Here is a 23,431-nt window from a genome sequence, read left to right as displayed (position 1 = left end):
ATTCAAATGAACAATTTCCAAGATTCAATGGTTGTATCAAAATAGTAATTGTCAGTGCATTCGCATAATACTAAATGTATTTTAGAAAAGAGTAGAGTTTAACTTCATTAAATAATAATGATGAAATCATGTCAAAGTATTTCATTCAAATGACTTATCTAATTATGATGTCAATTGTCTTTTACTGATACTGTCTGTTGTAAAATGTAAGCACTCGTCAGTGGCATTTTTGGTTGGAACTCATCAGTCGTATTTTAAACTAGTGTAGCTTTTTAATTGCTTAGATTTATTTGTATTTTATGATCAAAATGTAGGATATTTTATAGATAGGATCAACTATGATGTATATGAATGTAGTAAGCACAATATTTGTGAAACAATAACCTATAATAACATATTGGTTTATTTTTAATGTTTCACAATATGCCTCACAGTTTTTCTTATGAAGTTTAGAAATCTTGTATTTTGAATGGATCCTAGATCTCAAACATGATAACTTTGTGAATAAAGCGGATGATATGACACTTTGCTATTTATGAGTTAGATTTTGATAAGATATCTTATACCTTACCATTATCTACTTAGTTCATAATAAAATTAACTGTTGGCATAGGTTGACTTATATATTTAAAAAAGGATTATTGATTTTCTTAAAAATTTTCCTACTATTAGTTTATAAAGTACCCCATTTTATAAGGGAAATAACTGCCTCATTTATATTGTATAACACTAATGTAGGAGCGTAGGTTTACCACCAGCAAATAATGGTGATGCTAAAGCTTTAAAAGTTTTTTGACGAGCTGATTGGCTTAATTTTCACTAACTTTTATCTTGGGATTAAAGGATATTCGGATAGAAAAATATTTTGTTTTATTGGTTAAATGTTTATTCCATCAAATGAAATTGTTTTCGCCAGAAAAGGTAATCTATTATGAACTTAGTACTCGTGTGTCTATTTTAGAGTAAAATCCAATCTATCATCAAGCCAATAATTAGCTTTAAATCAGTGCACTGATGAGAAAGATAATCGACTTATAACGACTGAATTGCAGGCCTAAACAGCGATTTCCGAGAAGTTGAGTAGTGTTCCTAGATCTTACACAACAGAGGTAGTTTGAAGTTAATTATATAATCCTTTACGTTGTTATCTCAATTCACATAAATTCTTCAGTAAACTTAATAAAGTAAAATAACCATACAAATAAGTAACCAACTAAATCGTTTAAAAATCCACATCATATTAAAAGACTGATATATAAACGAAAAATATTCATTTCAATAAATTCTCTTCAGATTCTACAATTATATATCCAAATTAATAATCCGAAAATTGGCCAGGTTGAGGACGAAGTACATCGTTTTAAGTTAGAGCACGTGAATTCAAGATTCCTAAGGAAGACAAAATTGTTAATGTTGAGATGACTCATATGCAGTGTTGACTTGAATCAGCTTATATGTCAAGTGAAATTATGATTTTCATGATCAGAACAAATATGGGTCGGATAAAGTGAGACAAATAGTAGTGCAATTACAAATCTGATGAAATTTTTGGTTGAAGACTATATAATCAGCAACTTTGAATGAAGTTAGTAAGAAATAGTAAAGTAGGATAAACACTAAGTAAATAACTCATGTAGTCGGGAGATCACTAATGATGCTAAACCAGTAATAATAATAATACAGAGATATGTGAATAAAGATAACAGAGACAATCATATTTGACTAAGACAGGTTGTAAGCACAAAAGTCAAAGTAAGTCATTCAATAGCTAAGATTACTGATTAATTTGCCCTGAGGTTGACCAGAAGTGGAGAAGCGGTTGAGGATATTTCTTCTTTACATAGCTCCAGTTTCATAACCCGGATGGCTACTGCCTTAGTCGTTTGAAAGACTTTGAATCTGACAGGCTTTGGTAAAATATTACCGACCCAATAAATAATTGAAGAGGATTGGTTTATATTGTTACTATGACCAGTTTGCGTTAAAATGGTCAATATCGAGTTATTCACTTCCTTCCCTAGACCATTCCTTAGCCATACTGGGAGGTGTTCGAGAGCACGAAAGTGTAAACTCATAGAACTCCGACTAATATAACTTGCTCCATAAACGAAGTTGAACTGCTAAATACGAAACCATGTGATCATTCTAGGTAATTTATCTTCTAGTCTCGGTGTCACCATTGAGCACACAGAAAACACTAGTCATAGTTCTCCGTCGCTAACTGATTTTCGGGTCTTTCTGTGTAATTGCTGGATTATTATTTCACCAGATGCATACCCTCTGAATTGCAGGCGCATGAAAAGGGATTTCTTATTCACTGCTTGTATTTCGTCTACTCTAACCTATGTGATCATATATTGACTCATAAATTTTCTGGGGTATCCGTTCTCCCCAAACGTATTAAGCAGTGCATTTAGTTCTTCCTCAACTATTTCAGGGTTTTTTCGTTCTGTAGAGGTGCAAAGCTAAAAATTCTGTGTACTTCCCTGTTCAGGAATTTCTTCTTTTCAAATTCCTTATTGATCCATCAGATCTCTTAGTTAAGAGAACGTCCAGAAAGGTTATTCTACCTTCGCTTTCTGCCTCATATGTAAACTTAAAGGCTGGGCGTACTACATTAAATTGCCTGAGAACCCCTAATTGTGATAAAATATCTTTAAAGACGATGAACGTATCATCCATGTATCGACAGTGAAATGTGAATTTTTTGAATGATCTTTTTGAGTGAACCATTTCCTAGTTTGGTTAGAAAAGTGTAAGCTAGTAAGGGACACAATGGTGAAACCATCACAACTTTACCTATTCGTCTATAGATTTTTTTGTTATACTTGAAATTCACATCCATGGTGCATTTCAGTAATAACATTTTAACAACATTAACTGAAATTTCAGTTTTGATTTCGTTTTCTCTAAGTTGTTTACATTATATATTCTACAGTCTCCATAAGAGGAACATTAATGAATATTAATGTTATGTCCAAAGAAATCATCGTTTGTCCTATAGTATTTGGGTTTTTGATCTTATTAACAAGTTGGGATACACCCTGAATACAATGTTTCACAAGTTTTTCATGGAGTGGTTTCAATGTATCAATATACCTATATAACTATCTGAACCAAATTTATTCTGATCACGAATTTCATAATTTCACTTAACGTTAAGTTAACTTTGCATGTAAATCATTGTAACAAACACAGTTCTATCTTGTTTAACAATCCTCTATTCACATGCTATAACTTTAACTAAATCTCCATATTTATCATATCAAAATTTATTCATCATATATGACAGCTTTTGTCCATTGATCCGAATAAATAATAAAGTATCTTAAAGTTTTAATTACCTTTACAATTCCGGCTTTTTGTTTCATTCATAACAAAAAAACAGTAGAAGAAGAAATGTATTACAATTATAATGTCAATTTCTCTAAAATCCTTCTTATATGTTGCTGAGCAACACAACAAAAGTTCGTTTCTCTATTTGTTTTCTCTTTTTTCATCCGTTCTTATACTCTCTGTATTCAAGTTTATATTTGAAGAACGTTTCTTTGTATAAATGAAAATTCCATATGTTAGAGGTTCGCAAGAGCTACATTTAATGATGGTATAATTGATTTAATGCAATGACTGAAGGGACTGAATAAATCAGTTGTTGAAGAAGTCAATCTCATAAATTCTATTTAATTAGATTTCCGAATACTAAGCCAGTGAGCAAGTGATTGATTATATTAGAGAATTAAAATTATTCTTTATTTTAAAAAAGGCACATAACAAATGACTGTATAAGATTACGTCATGAATAATTACGTTTCGATTCTCTCTGTCGTATTAGTAGTGTTAAGGTGACAAACTACAATCAGCCATTTATAGTCAATAAAAAAGGGCTTGCCTCTAGCATAAGTATTTATATAGTCAGTTAACTGGATTTTATGTAGATGTACTTTGAAGAATAGATAATAGTAAATTCTGTGTTGGTACATAGTTGTAGCAACTTTACACTGAACCGTTTGAGGTAGGACTTGATAATTTCAATTGGCGGTTGAAATAGCACATAGGAAATAAAGCGAAATATTTTGTTCAATTAAAATAAGTGTAATTGAGCTAATATTATGTGATTTTAGTTGACGAATTTCTCTGTGAGACATAATCCTATGTAATTTTGCATATGATATTGGGTGTGAAAAAATCTTATATTTTATCGTGGAATATTAAGTTTGGATTGGTATGGGTGTTAACAGTGTTAGAAGTAAATAGATTAGAATTAGAGAAACTAAAATTACCAAGACAGTCTAGAAATTTGTCCGAACAAGTACTTTTACTTAACTTCTAGTCTTAAGGTGTTTTTAGAGTAAGCTAAGTCAGATCTCTTTGTAACTCATCATTTGAGGTGAAACATATAATTTGAATCTCTGTTGAAATAAAAATCTCCTAGTCAATATCTAGTTATGACATGTATAAATCCATAACATTATAAAAAACATTTTATCTAATTAACACTACTACAGTTCGATTAATTATTATTATTATAAGCTTTATTCAATATTATAATTTTGGTACAATATAGAATTCTCAGCACAAAGTATATTAACAAGTTTCCGTTTCTTACTTCTTGGTCGATCCTGACGATAAATATTGAGTGATCGCCAGTTAGATGTTAGCAGTCCAGTAAATGAACACCTGAACAATGTACATTCTTTTCGCTGCATATTGCCAGAGACCATATTATCTCTTATTGGGCTTTTTGTAACTTTGACAACGAAAGGTTGTACACATTTCAGAAATGCACCAGGATAGGTTATGCGATTAATAAACATAATGATATATTAAAACAAACAAAAATAGATAACTTGTTGAAATATCTAGATGGCAGAAACAGGTAACCCAGATGCTCAAGCAGGCCAACTTGACAAGAGTACAAAAACATATGATTGGATCTTAAATCAACTTTAAACAAACTTTATTTAAAATAGTACACTACTAATAACTTATCAAAGTACTTTTAAAACCAAAATTACAATTTAAACCTTAGCATCATAAGTATTTCTCAGTAAAGCAGATCATTTTTATCAGATAACCAACCTATCTTAAAGTCAGGTTAGCTGTTAGAATTAATTAAAACTGAATCTTTTTTTATTGTAAAATATTATTAAGTCATATTTTTGGTTGTTGAACAAAAGTTTTAATCAATTATTTCATTATCTTCTGTAAAGTTGAATCTTCTAGATTGAGAGGATCGTCTTTTTAAAGAACAATAGAGTATTGTATTCAATTATCTGAATAAACAGATTTATTGTAGTTTTGCATTATAAATGGATAGATTTAAATAGATTAATGGATTGATACTATTTACAATGAAATTTATAGTAGTGAAATTCATAGTACGAATAGGATTGTTGAACATGAGTCATAAAACTTAGTTTTAATTTAATGATCAAGCATTTTGCTTAGTATTTATGAAGAGATGCTACTGACTATTAACATTTTCTTTTATTAAGTATCTTGATTAATTTATTCAGTGTTTATCTATAGCAATAGTCACCTATTTAGATAAATATTTCTGTAGTTGAAATCATGAGTTAGTTGAAGCTAGATCACCATGGAAATCCTGGGAGCACTGAACGGCCGTTTTGTCTTAGTATGGTTAAGCGCTTGCGCGCGAGACTGATAGGTTCTGGGTTCGAATCTCGCGGGGGTGCACGACCCTGGATGTGCACTACTGAGGAGTCCCATAATAGGACGATATGGCCGTCCAATTATTCCAGGTTTTCCATGGTGGTCTAGCTTCAATTAACTCATGATTTCAACTATTGAAATTACCAAAATCTCCACAAAACACATTCTGATAAGTATTTCTGTCTACTATTTTACCATTAGTGTCGGATTCTATTTTATATATTTTATGCTCTTGTAACTAAACATTATTATTCATCTCGACATTAAAAAAAATTGAGTAATAATCTTCTACATAAATTTATATTTGATTACCCTATCGCATAATAATGGTATTAAATCTAATTCTAAATTATTTAGTTGACAAGTAATTTTGTTCCTCCACATAATTTAAAGCTAATCTTACTGGATAATTGAAAACTGTACAAATCATTTTAATCAAAAGAAAAATAAAGAATATATTTTGAAAAGAGCAAGAACAAAGATTTTAGCAGAATAACATGAATTCATTTTATTTCGTAGGTTCTCATCAGCTGCTTACAACCTGTGATATTTAAAAATCATAATTACATAATGGGTTTAAATTGCTTACTGAATATTGTAAATATATACCTAATGTGAAAGAATATTCTACAAGATTAATTGTGACGACCGTTCAAAAGTGGGTTAGAAACAATTGATTACATAATGAATAAACATTGATAGGAATATAGTGAGTAGAGTTCAGTTGAAAGATTATTCATTTGAAAGGTAGTTGAAAAAATAAAATAACATCAATGATGTAGTAAATACAAAAGAAAGAAAAAAGGAAAAAAAAGATTTTAAGGTGCAGTGAAGGAATATTTGTCACCAGGGCAAGGAAAGATTAACCACCGTCTCCTTTTGAATACATAGGTCAGGTTTTTGACATACATTTCACTATGGAGCACGAACAGAACGATATGTTCCACTTTCTTGATGTTGCCATAAAACGCAAGGGAGACGGGATAGTCCAAAGTTCAGTTTATAGAAAAAGTAATTGGAATGGCCTTTACCTGAATTTCAATAGTTTTTGTCCAATTAGCTACGAGAAGGCATTGGTTAGAACACTATTTCACAGGGTTGAAAAGATATGTACCAACAACAAACTGGAAGAAGAATTGGTGAACGTAGAAAAATGTCCAAAAGACAACTTTTATCCACAAAGGTTTATTAACAAATATCAAAAGCCCAAAGAAAACAAGACGGAAATAACTACGGTCAATAAAAAGCCAGTATATATGTCTTAACTTTAAAGGTGATAACGTCGCACAAATAATCAACAGGTGACTGAACACTGCTCCAGCCAGAACGTATCCAGCTGCTAAACTTTTAACCCTCTATAAAACAACATGTTCAATAACCCAATCAAACATCGACAAGCAACCCTTTCATGTTACCGCCAACTGTATTTATAAATTTACGTGTACCTGCCAAAGCAGCTACATCGGCCGAACTGAAAAGAAGAGCATATCTTAGATTTTTTGAACATGTTCCAAAAAGTCTTAAAACAAGGGAAAGAAAGACTCTGAACAGTGCAATCACCAAACATCTCCTTGATACAGGACATCAGGTAGATACCTTACAATCGTTTAGGGTGATTAGTAAGCAGCCAAACTCCAGTCTTCTAAAGTTTGCTGAAGCCATTGCTATCAGGCGTCAAAAACCTGACCTATGTATTCAAAAGGAGACGGTGGTTAATCTTTCCTTGCCCTGGTGACAAATATTCCTTCACTGCACCTTAAAATCTTTTTTTTCCTTTTTTCTTTCTTTTGTATTTACTACATCATTGATGTTATTTTATTTTTTCAACTACCTTTCAAATGAATAATCTTTCAACTGAACTCTACTCACTATATTCCTATCAATGTTTATTCATTATGTAATCAATTGTTTCTAACCCACTTTTGAACGGTCGTCACAATTAATCTTGTAGAATATTCTTTCACATTAGGTATATATTTACAATATTCAGTAAGCAATTTAAACCCATTATGTAATTATGATTTTTAAATATCACAGGTTGTAAGCAGCTGATGAGAACCCACGAAATAAAATGAATTCATGTTATTCTGCTAAAATCTTTGTTCTTGCTCTTTTCAAAATGATAAAGGGAACTATGTGTATGAAAAAGAATATATTGGTTATTTTTGACTTTATAATAGAAAGTAAATGGGTATATATTTGGTAGAATTTTCAAACAAATCGATATAATAAGAGAAAATACAGAATTCTTGAAACTATGAGACAAGTTTTAAACTAGTCTTAATCAGTGAACTTGATATGATTCATAGAATTAGTATATTCTATATCCATCTGAACTAATACTATTACAAAATTTGAACCAAAGATTTGTGCTTGAATTCATTCATCGACAAATTGAATTCAAAAAGTTATCATTTAGTGCTCCAATTAATGATTTTATCAATCAAATTAATAACTAACTTGACTTTTCTCAATAATCTTTCATTAGATAAATTCCAATATTATGTTTAATAACTTAGTTCAAAACATTTATTACAGTCTTTATTCACATAATTAAGTCAGCATTGACAATTTACAATATATTTGTATAGTTATAATGTGACAATCGATTAGTATCATGAAATTAAGAAAAACAGAATTCTTAGCATGGAATCATGAAACATTGAATATACTATGAATGACTATTGAGAATTTGTTTAAAATGACTATTTATTATAATAAATTATTCACGTAAAACAAAAATGATATTTTCATATTATCCTACTTTCTCATGACTAATTTCAACTTGTCTTTGAATTACTCTACAGATTAATGACAGTAAAACTTCATTTGCTAAAAAAAGTACTACATATTAATTCTGTGAATAATAAACAGAATTCTGTGTAATTCACATAACAACTAATAAACCTAGTCACAAATAGTGTTTTTTTTTCTAAATTTTAACACCTAGTGACTTGTTTTACTTCTGTCTTGATTTTAATTAAGTAAAAAGAAAAAAAAGAAAGAGGAACGCAATGTAAAGAGAAGTATGTTTCCGTTAGTTATTGCTTGGTTTATTTCTTTTGATAACACATACTACATGACATATTCATAGTAGTGGTAGTAGTAGTAGTAGTAGTAGTGGTAGTAGTAGTAGTGGTAGTAGTAGTAGTAATAGTAGTAGTAATGTTAATATTATTAATACGATAGTTTTTACCGGATATATTCCGCAAAAGATTGATAAACAAAAATCTCTTTTAACCATCTTTTTTCTTTCTACAGTAGTTTAAACGATATTATCAAAATGTATGAAATCCCTCAGTGTTTAGGGGATAAGAATGCAACTAACAAAAAAGCTATCTTGTAGCTATGTATACATTTAATAACAAGAAATTGAAGAGAAAGAAAAGGGGATTTTTCTGTAAAAGATTTACACACTACCTTATCTTTTATTTATCTTACTGTCTCATTTTATTTAGTGTCATTAAAATTATTAATACTGTAATGATTTACTGTTGTTAAGGTTACTCTCTTCGTTATTTTGTTTTTGTAACTATGTCTATATGTTAAGTTATGAGAAAAAAAGTTTAGCAGTTTGTATAGAAAATCTTTTAAGCAATAAAGAAATTTTTTCTTGAAAAACAACAACCCTATTGAATGATGAGTCTGTGATAAGAAAGTGGAATCTAATTATAATACATATAAATCCTTTCTCCTGATAACAAGTTTATTAATGTGTATACACGGATTTTTCACGGTGCACAACTGTCAAATTGTGAAATTCTAATTAAACGTTTTAGTTAGATTGTTATTATATTACTATCAGTAAAATGATTGGATTAATTTCCATAACGAATAGATATCAAGTAATGAAACATTGAAAAACTATTTTGGTAAAGAATTATCGTTATACTTACCAGATGACTAGTTTCAAGATGATTTTTATTAAAGTTTTAATTGAAAATTCCAGTGCTTCCAAGTTTTCCATGGTGGTCTAGCTTCAATTGAATCATGAATTCAATTATTAAATTACTAAAAGCTCCACAAAATCCCTCTCTGATGAAAAGTTATTATCTATGGACCAAGTAAAAGGAAAATGAGGCAGTTACCCATTTCTAACATCAGATGAGAAACGTGCTATATCGTACAGTGACTATGGTTTAAAAAATTGACTTGATAGCTCACTTTAGTAATTTTACAATAAGATTCATATTGCCTAGTTTTGATTTCATTTGAGTTATTGTATAATTGCTCCTAAAGAGTTTCAAACTAAAACCAAAATATTGCAATTCTTTCTAGCTGATGAACGAAGTTAATAAATATCTACGCTTTGAAATATTTTTGGTAACTATGTATTGAAAAGTATAAAAATACTAAGTTAGGGCTACTTTTATGCTTAGGTAAGTAATATCAGTGGTTGATGTAAATCCCGCCACCATAAAGATCAGTTTTGTAGTGACAACAACTTACATACTAGTGATGACTATGAAATAGCGTTCCATAGAATATCCTCTACATTGAAATATTTGGAATAAATTCATATCAAATGACTTTAGTTTGTGGTAAACTTTTTGTTATGATGAAAAGTGTTTTTTTTTATAAATCTGCCTTAGTAGATAAAAAAACATAATAATGGGTCTTTTTGGTATCAAACATTTCCTAAAGTCGACAACTTCATAAGTATCATTTCTCTATGATGTAAGATTCTACAAATCAAAATATGATGGAAAATATTTACAACTAAGAATGAGAATCTTGATGATGTTTTGTTCTCTGAGCCGTATGATTTAATCATGAAGCTTTCCGGTTCTAGGTCAACAGAACAAACTACTAGTCGATTCCAGAGAAATTCTAATTTTTTTTTATTAAAGTCGTCATTTTTTATTAAAACGCATCATGATGATGTTGATAAAGACAAATGACAACTTCAAAATAAAACCATTTATCTTAGAAAACATATTGCCTAAAACCAAAATATATATATGAATATGATAAAAAACGAAATGGAATCCTGTTCAAACCAATTATCATTTAATTTACTTATCTCATACATAAATCTCATAAATAGATGTAACATAGAATCTTCTCTTACAATAAACAAACTTCACTTTTTCGTGTATACTTATTTTATCTTAATAAAATAAGGAATCTTTGCAATCAGCTGACAGATAATTAAAGTGCATATATTATGCTAAAGATTGTACTATATGATTTAGAATAATAATATTACTTAACATCTACTTATAATTGAAGTAATTAAAATCAAAAGCGAATTTATAAAATGAGTACTCGTCTTTCAACAAATAAATTAGACATTAACACCATTGGATGCCGGTTAAGCATTCTAGAGATTAAACATGCACGCGCGAGACCGAAGGTCCTAAGTTCAAGCCCTGTGGGAAGAGTCATCGATGTACATTGTTGAGAAGTTGCGTACAAGATCTAGACGGTCGTTAAGTGCCTCCTGACTTCCGATGGTGGTTTAGCTTAGATCAGCTCATGATTTCAACTGAGAAAACAACATATTGCTCTAAATTTTGGGTTTTTAAAGACATTTTAAATACATTATACTTAGAAAGAAATATTAAACGTTTGTTTACACCTACACATATCGAAAACTCTGAAACATTGCTCAGTTCATTAATGTAGAATATGCATCACTTCAACGGAAAATATCTGCAGCTTCAGTTTCTACAAAATGTTTAGCTTTTATAACTTTTTCAGTTCAATTTCACATGAAGAGAAAATATAAAGTCTATCTAATTACCATATTTTTCATATAAGGACAAGAGTTTTAAGAAACTAAAGTCAAACTAAGTATATTTTATTAAAATCTACTTCTGGAAACAATTCTGGAATAAAGGATACAAACAAGTTGGTTGTGGGTTCATCATAAGTGATACCCTCTTGTCTACCAATAATTAATACTTAAATCTATTTAGTTCGAAGGAGATCTATATTCTAGAAAACATCCATACATCAGAGATCATATATATTTTATTCAGAGTTTTGAAATGTACTAGAAATATTCAACATCACATAATTATGTTAAATATCAAATAGTGTTGGAAAAATCACAATTCGAATTTCTGTTCATTTTCTGGATACAAAAAGAAAACAAAATGATATGTCAATATATTATTATAAGCTTTATTCAGTATTATATTTTTGGTACAATAAAGAATTCTCAGCAAAGCATATTTCAACAAGTTTCCATCCCTTATTTCTTGATCGATTCTGACGATAAATATTGAGTGATCACCAATTAGATGTTAGCAGTTTAATAATCGACATCCGAATAATGTACATGTATATTGTCAGCGTCCACGATGTCTCTGATTGTGCTATTGCCTAACTTGTACAGTGAAATTTGGTAAACTTTTCACAAACGCACCTGAATAGGTTATGCAATCAATTGATATAATGACTTGTTGAAACAAACGAAATACAGATAAATTTATGAAATATTTAAATGGCAGGGACAGGTAGCCAAGATATTCAATCAGGCCACCTTAATTGTGAATAAAAAACAATGGTGTTTGCTGCCCAAAAATCAACCAGACTTAAGCAAAAATGTCGACTGAATCTATTTTATTATTTATAATGTTAATGATTATTCTTCGACTAAATAATACCGACAGATGACCGATATTTTCCAAGATTTATAAAGATTCTCTCATCTTTTCAAATCGATTCTTATTTCATACAAAGTTGAGCTTTTTTGGTTTGGTAACATACCTCTTATAACTTATTATTTACATTAAAATTTGTTTCATTCAAGTAAAATTAGGAAGGCTGGCTCAGTGGTCTAAAGATTAAGCATTCGCTCTCGAAGCGGGATCGTGGATGATCACCAGTGAGGAGTCCCACAATAGGACGAAATGGCCATCCAATGTTTCCAGGTTTTCCATGTTGGTCTATCTTCGATTGACTTATGATCTCAACTATTAAAATTACTAATCATATCCACAAAAAAACCCCTTCTTATATTAACATTATTACATATTGTATTATGGAACATTTAAATCAGTTTAATTCTGATATGAACTGAACAACGTTTCTCATTTTAAATAAAAGAAGGGGAAAAAAACATTAAAATTTCAGTATCATAAACAGTTCAACTTCCTTTCAACTGAAAAAAATGAATGAGAAAATGAAATTAACATAATTATTTCTTTACATATAAAAATACAACAAAAGTTTATTGTTCATAACTTTGACAGAAACTAATTGAATGGCTGAGTTGGAGTTTTATTTTTTCCTTTTTAATTATTATTATTATTATCAACTTTTCTAATTAAGAACACCTTTATCTTGTATGACATTATCTGTTTTGAAAAGAAATAAGAGACAAGTTAAGAAGAGAAAGAAAGAAAAAGAGGGTGAAGCATTTCAATCTTGTAATTACTGCCTTTAGTTTCTTTTTCTCTCTCTCTTCTTAATCGCTTCTTATAGAAAATAATTTATTCTTTCACACCGATCACAAGACAGTATATCCACCCACCAACTGTAAACTTTTCACATAATCCTGTCATATATTCTTTTCATATGATATTTAACAACAACAAAAAAGAAATATGATTGTGATCTTACTACTTTTTTTCAGTATATAAGATATATATTATGATTGATTGCTTGATCAAATTCGATTAGTTAATGATCAGTATAAAATCTTATGGGTTATTTGTTTGCTAAAGAATACAACATAATAAGAAAAAACAATAGATGAATGGATAAACAGATCGGATAATTAGAAGCCAGTTGGTTATTATATTATATATCTATTTTCATTTATACTCTCTTGAGGGACCTTATTCTGTCATTTAAAAAAATCGACATCATATATCAATTTAGGTTGTAACTAATTTCCGTATTGATTTATAATTGAATGTATCTAAGATCAATAAAATTTATCTATCAAATTATTTCACTTTTATTTGTTAATAATCATTTCTTTTTTTTATATTTTAGAATTATGGTTTCCAGTTCTTACTTTATACCATCACCGATAGTTCGAAGTAAAAGCTCAATGAATATTTTGACATCATCAAATAAAAACAATGAGAAATCTCGTGGTTTAACACAAATTTGGCCTTGTAATGTTCAATTGTCTAGATATCAATCATTAGAACATCCTAGTAATTATTATAATTATGCAAGGTCAGTATTTATTGTTAATGTAGAAACCAATTGAAATAGACCAATTTTATAAATTCAAGTTGATATTGATATTATTTGTACAATGAATCGTTCATCCCCAAATGTCCTGATACGGTCGAGGGTGGAAGGAATTAGCTCTTTCTCTCGAAACGCTCTCATGTGGCCACGAGTATACAGACATTGTCAAGGATGCCCTACTCACTGCCCTTTAGCAGCGGAAGTGTTGTTTACGAAATTGAGAGGATGAAAAGTGAATGTCCGACACTCTAACCGGGTTGATGCATATGGAGGATCCACCTACGGGAGTTGAGAAACCCTGATTCCAATCCAATCGTGCACATTGGCTACAGGATCCTGAGAGGACAAATGGTGTATAGAAAAATTATTAGTCATTGGATACCATCGGACCGAATCTCCTTACGTTGTTCCACTGTCTTTTGGATCAGACTTTTCGGTCGAAGGCCTCGGGTGTGGCCTACTAAGAAAACCACTTGTTTCGGTCTGGGCATCAGAGTAGTATCACAGCCCGCACACAAATCAAGTGTATATATACCGGAACCCCTTTGTACCAATATTTATGTGTTCAAATAAACAAATCGTTTGCTAACCTATCAGGAAAATTCCAAAGTAAATTAGTTTCACTTTGAGGATTTATAGAATGAAACATAAAAATTAAGATACCGGATACTGAAATAGATTGTATTTCAGTTAATATATTTTAACAATTGGATTCACGAGTCAATCTAAGCTAGACCACCACTGAAAACCTGAGAGGACTGGTTGGCCATTTCGTCTTGGTATGAGACTCCTCAGTAGTGTGTATCTACGATCATGTAGTGGTTATAACAGATAATTAACGTTTTTGTGCTAAACAACAAAAGTTTGTAGGATGTCCAAATATAACGAACTATGCAATGATTACCCAGTTAATACCTTCCTACATTTATGTTCATCAGATAGATTACTTTAAAAGAAACAATGTATACTTACATCAATCTATGAATCAACTATAAAACAACATATTACCTCACCCCGTTCTCTAATGAATAAAACAATTTCTAACTTTCAAGGGAATCGTTTATTTTCCCATATCACAATAAAGTTATTAAACATTATATCACATATTTCTCCTGTTACGCTTAACAGCATGTGAATAACTTTAAAACAATTTGATAACAGTAATGCGTTTTTTCATTCCGTAATTTCGAAAATTGATCTTTGACTTGTCATTCAACTAATCTAATTTGGATTTTACATATTTTCCAGCTTAAAAAATAGTCCCAAATATAACATCATTACTTATAATAAGCCTTTTAGTGGCTCTCGTGTATCTGACCCTAGTTCGATTGTGAGAATGACTGTCATCAACTTGTCGAAATATACATATCGTCAATCATCGCATATAATTGTCGACTTAACTCGTGTTAATGAATAACGGAATTAAATAAGTCAGATACAACAACGAAGTTTTAATAAGTATATTTCATAGAATTGTTGATCTGGACAGACAACGGGAAGATAGAACAAAGGAAGCATAGAGGATAGAATGAAGCAAAACAAAATGACGCTCAGTGGAAAAGACTTGTGAGCCAACACAATTTAATCAAGAGTGAATCAATATTTATAGTCAAACGAACACAAGTTACAGACATATGAATGAGTAAGATAAGAAATGCGCACACATACTCTTACATAAAAGTAGTCAAGGTTGATAAGCGAATAATTAACAAGGTGAAAATGTGACTAAAGAAAAATAAATAAATTGGTTTGTCCAGAAACTAGAATAACCTGTGTGGGCTTAACATAGGGCCAGCCGCCACAGCGTATAATAACTCAATTCTTAACTAAACAAGATAAACCATCGTGACAAAACACAAGCGACTTCATTTCATGGTGGATAATCATTATCGATTCACACTAATTGTTATTAGATTTGCAATAAATATCACACATTTATCTATTTCATTAGTTGAGATCAGTCAATAGAAGCTAGACCACCATGGAAAACCTGGAAGCACTGGATAGTAGTACCACACTGAATTCGATATTGGATGTGTCACTCAATTTCGTGGATTAATTGAAGTTAAGTATTAACACCATAGGATGCTGGCTCAGTAGTCTAGAGGTTAAGGTCCTGGGTTCGAATCTCGAGAGACGGGATCGTGGATGCGTACTGCTGAGGAGTCTCACGATAGGACAAAACGGCCGTCTAATTCTTCTAGGTTTCCATGGTGGTCTATCTTCAAGTGATTTATGATCTCAACTAATCAAATTACTAATAATATCCACAAAAACCCCTTCTGATACACTTATTTATATAAATTATATCTATCATTTCTAGTAATTCTATACTTAAAATATTTCTTTGTTACTACTACTTATATTAGTAATTTAAAATAAGTAGACTAAATTGAATCTAATTTTACTTTTAAAAATTTTAATCTAATTTTTCCAATTCAGTTTTATCATTACATCCTTTCTTTTTTTTACTGACTGATAACACCATGAAAAATTCCATTAAAAAAGTTTAACGTTTTTTAAAAATAATTTTCTACAGTTTTCTGTCCATCTACTATATGACAATTAAAAAAAAACTGATGAACATAAATAAGTTAACTTCATAGTGACATAGTATTCACTTTATTCTATTCAACTTGTCTTTCATTCAATGTATACATGTCATATTGTGAAAAAAAGGAAGATGACCATGAGTAGAAGTAGATTCGCTTTCGTTTACACACATATATAAGCATTCATAAATAATATAAAATTGTATATTCTATAATAGAAATTATCATTAAGAAAGTGTATAGATATTAGTTTAGAAAATTTCTTGTATTGTTTATATTGTTTGATAGTAATAATACAGAGAAATAAAAATGAAACAAGTATGTTTTGTTTTGAGTTAAACCTTATCATGAACAGTAGAGAAATAAATAAAAAAGTCATGGAGGGTTCATACATGTTGAAAGGAAATTTTGTTCTGGGTTAGCGACTAGTTTATGGATATCTTGCTTATTATGTAGCTTCTAACATGATACTTTTATTCTTATTGAGTTTGTAAGAAAAAATGTTGATGAACTAAAGATCTCATACATACATATGTCTTCAATTATTATTGATGTGAAATAATTAGATCTGAAGTGTTGAAACATACATATCAAAAATGATAAGCTTAAATTTATGAAAAAACAAATAATTATCAGGAGGGGTTCTGTGGATATTATAGTAATTTCAATAGTTGAGATCATGAGTCATTTGAAGATAGACCATCATGGAAAACCTGGAAGCACTGGACGGCTGTTTCGTCCTATCGTAGGACTCCTTACCAGTGTGCATCTACGACCCCGCCTCAATAATTAATTAGTTGAATAATAATAATTATATACTACTGAAATAATTTTTAGAATTAGTCTATATGTGCTTAATAAGAAATTTTACGTAATAGTATATAAGTTTACTTCTTCAGCTAGGAGGCCACCAATTGAATAATCTTAGAACCTTAAGTTCAATTCATCTGTTACATAAGATAGATTTCTTTCATATTAACTCATTTATTATCAAATATTTGAAGAATTTCTTAAGGAAATTTTGAATTAAGACTTTGTACTTATTTTTTAGTTTAAGAATTTATACGTTTAATTATGAAGGAACAGAGGTTGTATCTCACGTGCATTTATGTCACCTAGTACGAAAATTGGTAATTCTACTGATTAATTAACTAGCAACTGAAGAATCTTTTTCCACAAACTAGAATATATTTAAGCAAAAGTTTTCTTGAGGATCTATCATTATTATCAACGTTCAACATCCACAATTATTTGAATTCAAATACATGTCACTAGATATAGAAATCAGTTACCTCAGTAATAGAATTTAAATTGATAACAAATAAATTCATGATTTTCTGAAGGCCGGAGAAAATCTCATTGATTATCATATTAGCTTCTAATAGCTTGTTTTCCCTATGCAATGTTTTAAAATTAAAATCATCTAGATAATGTATTAATAATGATCATGACAAATATATCAAGGTTATTAGTCATAGCAATCACTGTAGCGGTATTGTTCTCTGTGACGATCAAAATTTATTGAATATCAACTTCACTGTGTAACAGACAGGACTGAGCTAGGTGATTCATTACTTCAGGTTAATTTGCAGGTTGTTTTAACCATTAATAATTAAATTATATAAGCGGTTTATGCTTTATACTTTTAAAAAGATTTGGTCATGTTTAAAACCTGACATTCATCGAAGACCATCTAACCAAAGATAGTAAGATGAAATTACATCCTATCATTAGTATCTAATTATCTCAACCAAGGATCGAGTTAATGACATACAATTTTGTGGTGAGCGCTTAACTATAAGACCACTGAGCCGGTATACAAAAGTTCGTATGTTTAACTTCAATCAATCCCTGATAGAAATAAACATGATGTGCTCATTAGTGGCATTTTTGCGAATCAATTACACTTATTCTCTGAGAAACTGGGACTATTTGAATTTAAAAGGGTTAATTGTCAGTCATTTGCACACCAATAGGATTAGATGGTTGAGAAATATTGAGATTCGATTGAAACCAAACATGTAAACCACTGAATACTGTCTCATCTGTCTAAAGATTAATCTTCCACTGATAAACCTGAAGGTCTCAGATTCGATCTTTGATTAAGTCGGGAATAAATGTAATAGAGAAATCCCATACTGGAACGAAACAAGTCCAGTGCTTCCAGCTTTAGATGGTTGTGTAACTAAGATCAGTCCGTGATGTCAACTGTTGTGATATAGTTTTTGAAGTTAAATATTAATAATGTATGATCTCTATTATTCAGCTAGCCAATCCACATGTATCTGGCATATATATATATATATATATATATATATATATATATATATATGGGGTTTACTCTCAACTAATTTAATGGAAGGTTTTATAATACGTAACAACATTTCATACCATAAATTACATGGTAGAAAGATCACTTTTAAAACCAATAACGTGAATGGATTATTACAGATTATGGACATTCAGCAAATAATATTTTGGTAATCTTACTAGTAAACTGATGTGAATGAATGAGACGTTGAGAACCATGGATAACTAACCAGGTAAGTGTTACGTCTAGGGTTACACTGACGATCAACACAAATCACCTTGTGCAATACTTTTTCACTAAATCACCTTAATTAAATATCTGCCTACTTTCCTCAATTATATTTACATCATATTTGAAAATAAAATATTTTGCCTGTGAAACTATTAAAGTTTATAATGGGCATTTTTTCTATTGCCTTTCAGAAAATGCATCTATCCACGTCATAGTGAAACAATGTGGAATTTAGTTAATAAAGCTGCTTTGCAAAATGCTGCTCATGAACGAGCTGAAGCAGAAGAATTACGACTACAATCATGGCAAAAGATTCAACAAGTTAATAGACAAACTAAAAATAGACAAGCTGAAGCAACAAATAAACTACGTAAGATTATTTCTTCTTATAATGTTTGTTTAATTTATTATACAATCTTTAATTAATTCAAACTTAAGTTTAACATTATTTGAAATCTGACTGTTTCCCTTATTTGTTATCATGAACTGAAGTCAGATAAAGTGTGAAAAGCACTAAGTCATATTCTATAATCAAACTTAGAATATTCATATATTTTCACAAGTTTATTTCGGATGAGATTCAGTAATTAAGAATAACTAAAGGGAATCGAATCACAATATTACAAGATTGTGTTTCATATTTATCTGTGGATATTCGTTTAAGTTTTATAGTCACCATTTTGTGTAATGTTATCACTTTACAATTGCGATGGTCACAATTGGTAATAAAACAATTCTCATTCATAAAAAGTAATTATTCATTGAAGCTTAAATATTATTATATACAGTTCCTGTTCGAAGAGTTACAAGTAGACTGTTCAATTCTTTGTCCTTTATGAGTCACAAGCAATATCTTAAAAATTCAATACTGACTTTAATTATCGAGATCAGAGTAACCAGTGATAAATTTAAATCTATACACAATAATTCAAAATGAATATACCGAGTCGATTTAAACATTCCATAGAATATATATTGTATGCAACTTGTAATGCACTCCATTGAATTATCAAATGAATATGATTATTATCAATAACATGATAGAAAAGTACAACATTTGAAACAGTTAGTAAATTACAAGATATAATTTCAAAGTGAATGATATTCCTTTGTATCCATCATAAATGTGCATAAGACATGACAGTCTAATTGAAATAAATTGAAACAAATATTGAATTAGTTCAATAACTCCTTAAAACTTCTCACGCGAGACCTATGTGTCCTAGTTTTGAATCTCACGGAAAGGGATCGTGGATGCGCACTGGTTAGAGGTCCCACACTAGGACAAAACGACTGTCCAATGCTTCCAGGTTTTCCATGATGGTCTATCTTCAATTGACTCACGAACTCAACTATTAGAATAAAATTCTATTAGAAGTTCCAAAAAAACTACAAATAACTCTCCAGTTTATATTTTAAGGTGATCTTTTAAAATAACGAATTCAATAGATGTTGTTTTCAAAAATCTTACATCACTGGATAGTCATTTCATTCAACTTTATTTAATAAAGTGTGTCAACGATGCGAATAACATAAAATCAAGAATTTTTAGGGTTTGAGATGAATGTGATCCAGAATTTTTCAATTTCAATCAACTCGTAATATGGTGTGATGTTCATTCATCTTATCAGTGAGTAACTGACTCAATTAAGGTTCAGTTGATTCCACAAGTTTTAGGAATACATTGGTCAAAAGTACGTTGAGAAGTCTGTACAGTGGTTCTTTGTGTTTCAGTGATTTATTATGTAGTCGATGTTTACCTGTAACAAAAACGGACTAATTATTACATCGATATATGATATAAATGTTCAACTTTATTTGTTGTTACGCAGTTACACGACATTTACACAGTAATTCTACTGTTGATCATAATTTAATCAACAAAATAATTTTTTTCAGGAGAAAGAGTAGAAGAAATAAGTCATTGGAAAAATGAATTGAAGACGGAAATTCATTTAAATGAAGAAGAACAAGAGAGATTAAAAGTAAGCAATTGTTTATTTAAAGTGTAAGATAAAAAGAATGATTAGTGTATCTTTTAATATGTTGGTTCGGCTAAGGTGTTTTAGTATATGGAATTAAATTTCATTCCAAACTTACTTTATTTGATAAGCGATTAATTATTAAGGAGTCGTTGATAGATACTCATCTTATTCCTAGAACACTACGTAATGTACTGTTACAACCCTAAATCTAATGCAACTCTATGCTTTCTTATCTTGTAATCAATCCAATATATTAAGGCCACTAATTTATATTTAGTCGTAACAGTTGTTCACTTACCTTTAACTAAATTTGTATTTAATATAAATACTGTTTGGCATGAGAACCATTAAAACTAGAACGTATTCGTAAATTGTTTTATCTTATATTTGAGAATTCTTTAAAAGTGAATACTAAAGATTAAACGTTAAATACCCAGGTTTCATAGAAAATATTATACCTTTAGACCACTAGATCAGAGTTCACTAGTTCAAATAACACTTAGCTCAAACCTGAAAATATTACATTATAAGTTCTTATAGGTTGAGATTTCTACGGTCAACTTAACACAAATATAAAGTAATATTAATCTCTGTAGTATTATATAACAAATCACTATATCACAGATTGAAATCATGAGTCAATTGAAACTAGACCACCATGGAAAACCTGGAATCACTGGACGGCCGTTTCGTCCTAATATGGGACTCCTCAGCAGTGCACATCCACGATCCCGCACCCCGCGAGATTCGAACCCAGGACCTATCAGTCCTGAGCCGTTACCAGTGGAGTTCAACCATGTCTGCTGTGAGATATCAGCTCACTGAAGACAATAGTATATGGTAGCGCAACTTCGTGGATTGGTTGAAGTTAGACATTAACACCATTGAATGCCGGCTCGGTGGTCGAGTTGGTTAAGCGCTTGGCGCGAAGCTGATAGGTCCTGGGTTCGAATCTCGCGGGGTGCGGGATCGTGGATGTGCACTGCTGAGGAGTCCCATATCAGGACGAAACGGCCGTCCAGTGATTCCAGGTTTTCCATGGTGGTCTAGTTTCAATTGACTCATGATTTCAATCTGTGAAATTTCTGAAATCTCCACAAACACCTTCTGATAAAAATCACTATATGTCATTATTAGAGTAAATTTTAGTGTCAACTATTATTGGCATACAGTGACTTTGAGTTTTTAGATTTGATTTATTTACTAGTCAAGTGAAAGATTTCACTATAAAACAAAATATCTACTTTACAATTATATTTTCTTTTTGAAAATTAATGTTTATCTAAGTGAAAATCTCATTCATAAAAATAGTTTCTATTCATTGAATAGAAGTTAGGTGATATGTTTATTTTCTCAGAGATACAACACATTAAACATGAACTATAACAATTGATTTATTCTCACTTTCATACTTTTTTTCTTATTATAATCTTCCTGTTGTCTTCTTTGTTTATTAAACATTTCCTTGATGATGTATTAAATAACAAATAAATTTTCTTATACCCTTAGGCTTTTGTGACCTTATGATTATTACACATCAAGTGTTTTATTATTTTAAATAAAAAAAACAGCGACAACAACAAATGAGTTAATAATCCTATTCATTGTTAACTCCCTCATCATCTTTATTGTTGAAATATATCCTTAAGTCAACAGAAAAATTAGTGCATTTCTATTTTCTCCTTCCTCTGTTAACGAACTATTATCCATGTTTCATTCATTTCGTTTCTATTTCCTGTAGTTCTATGTTATTTCCTCTTTAGTCTTTATGACACATTTATATTCTATTGTTATCAGTTTTTATAGTTACATTGTTGCTTTGACTTGAATAAAATAAGGGTTATGTTTTTTTAAGAAAAGAGAATTAAGCTACACTTTATTTCATTTTAAACTGATTTATTTACAGAAATAAAAGATCTAACTAGACAGACAAAACAATTTTATATGAATAAATCATTCTTTGTTTTGGTTTCCATAAATTAATAATTAAATAATATCAGAAATAAGGTTTTGTGAAGATTTTAGTAATTTAATAGTTGAATTCATGAGTCATTTGAAGCTAGACCACCATGGAATAGCTGGAAGCATTCGACGGATTGGATGCCATTTAAGTGGTCTAGAGGTTAAGTGTTCATGTGCAAGACTGATAGGTGCTGGGTTGGAATCTCACGAAGCGGGATCGTGGACGCACATTGCTGAAGAGTCCCATACTAGGACAAAAAAAGTCATTTAGTGCTTCCACGTTTTCCATGATGGTCTAGTTCTAATTGACTCATGACTATAAAATTACTAAAATCTCCACTAAACTCCTCATAATAATTATCATCCTATACCCACTAGTGACTGGTTTCAATAGGTATTTCCTGGAGCTCTAGTGAGAAGCAGTGACCAGTAAAGTTCAACCGGGTCTGTTGTGAGGTAGTAACTGACTAAAGACAATGATGGACGGTGGCTCAATTTCGTGGATTGGTTAAAGTTAGACATTAACACGGTTAGATTCCGGCTCAGTGATCGAGTAAGAA

At 30.3% G+C, this 23,431-nt stretch overlaps 1 protein-coding gene across 1 annotated transcript in view; it reads left to right on the top strand.

The window, feature by feature from the left end:
• Nucleotides 1–5,067: 5,067 nt before the first annotated feature.
• TEKT3_1 (Tektin-3) overlaps nucleotides 5,068–23,431 on the top strand; it is a 39,004-nt gene continuing 20,640 nt past the window's right edge. Inside the window, exons 1-4 of the mRNA XM_051207987.1 lie at nucleotides 5,068–5,094; nucleotides 13,624–13,812; nucleotides 19,116–19,294; nucleotides 20,824–20,909. Coding sequence (XP_051069127.1) covers nucleotides 13,628–13,812; nucleotides 19,116–19,294; nucleotides 20,824–20,909 — 450 coding nt within the window. The 5' untranslated portion in view covers nucleotides 5,068–5,094; nucleotides 13,624–13,627. The remainder of the gene's footprint in view (nucleotides 5,095–13,623; nucleotides 13,813–19,115; nucleotides 19,295–20,823; nucleotides 20,910–23,431) is intronic.

This window comes from Schistosoma haematobium, chromosome 3, assembly GCF_000699445.3.
Source record: "Schistosoma haematobium chromosome 3, whole genome shotgun sequence".
Taxonomy (NCBI): Eukaryota; Metazoa; Platyhelminthes; class Trematoda; order Strigeidida; family Schistosomatidae; genus Schistosoma; species Schistosoma haematobium.
The sequence above is the reverse complement of the archived record's forward strand: the minus strand, read 5'-3'. Positions and strand labels throughout refer to the sequence as shown.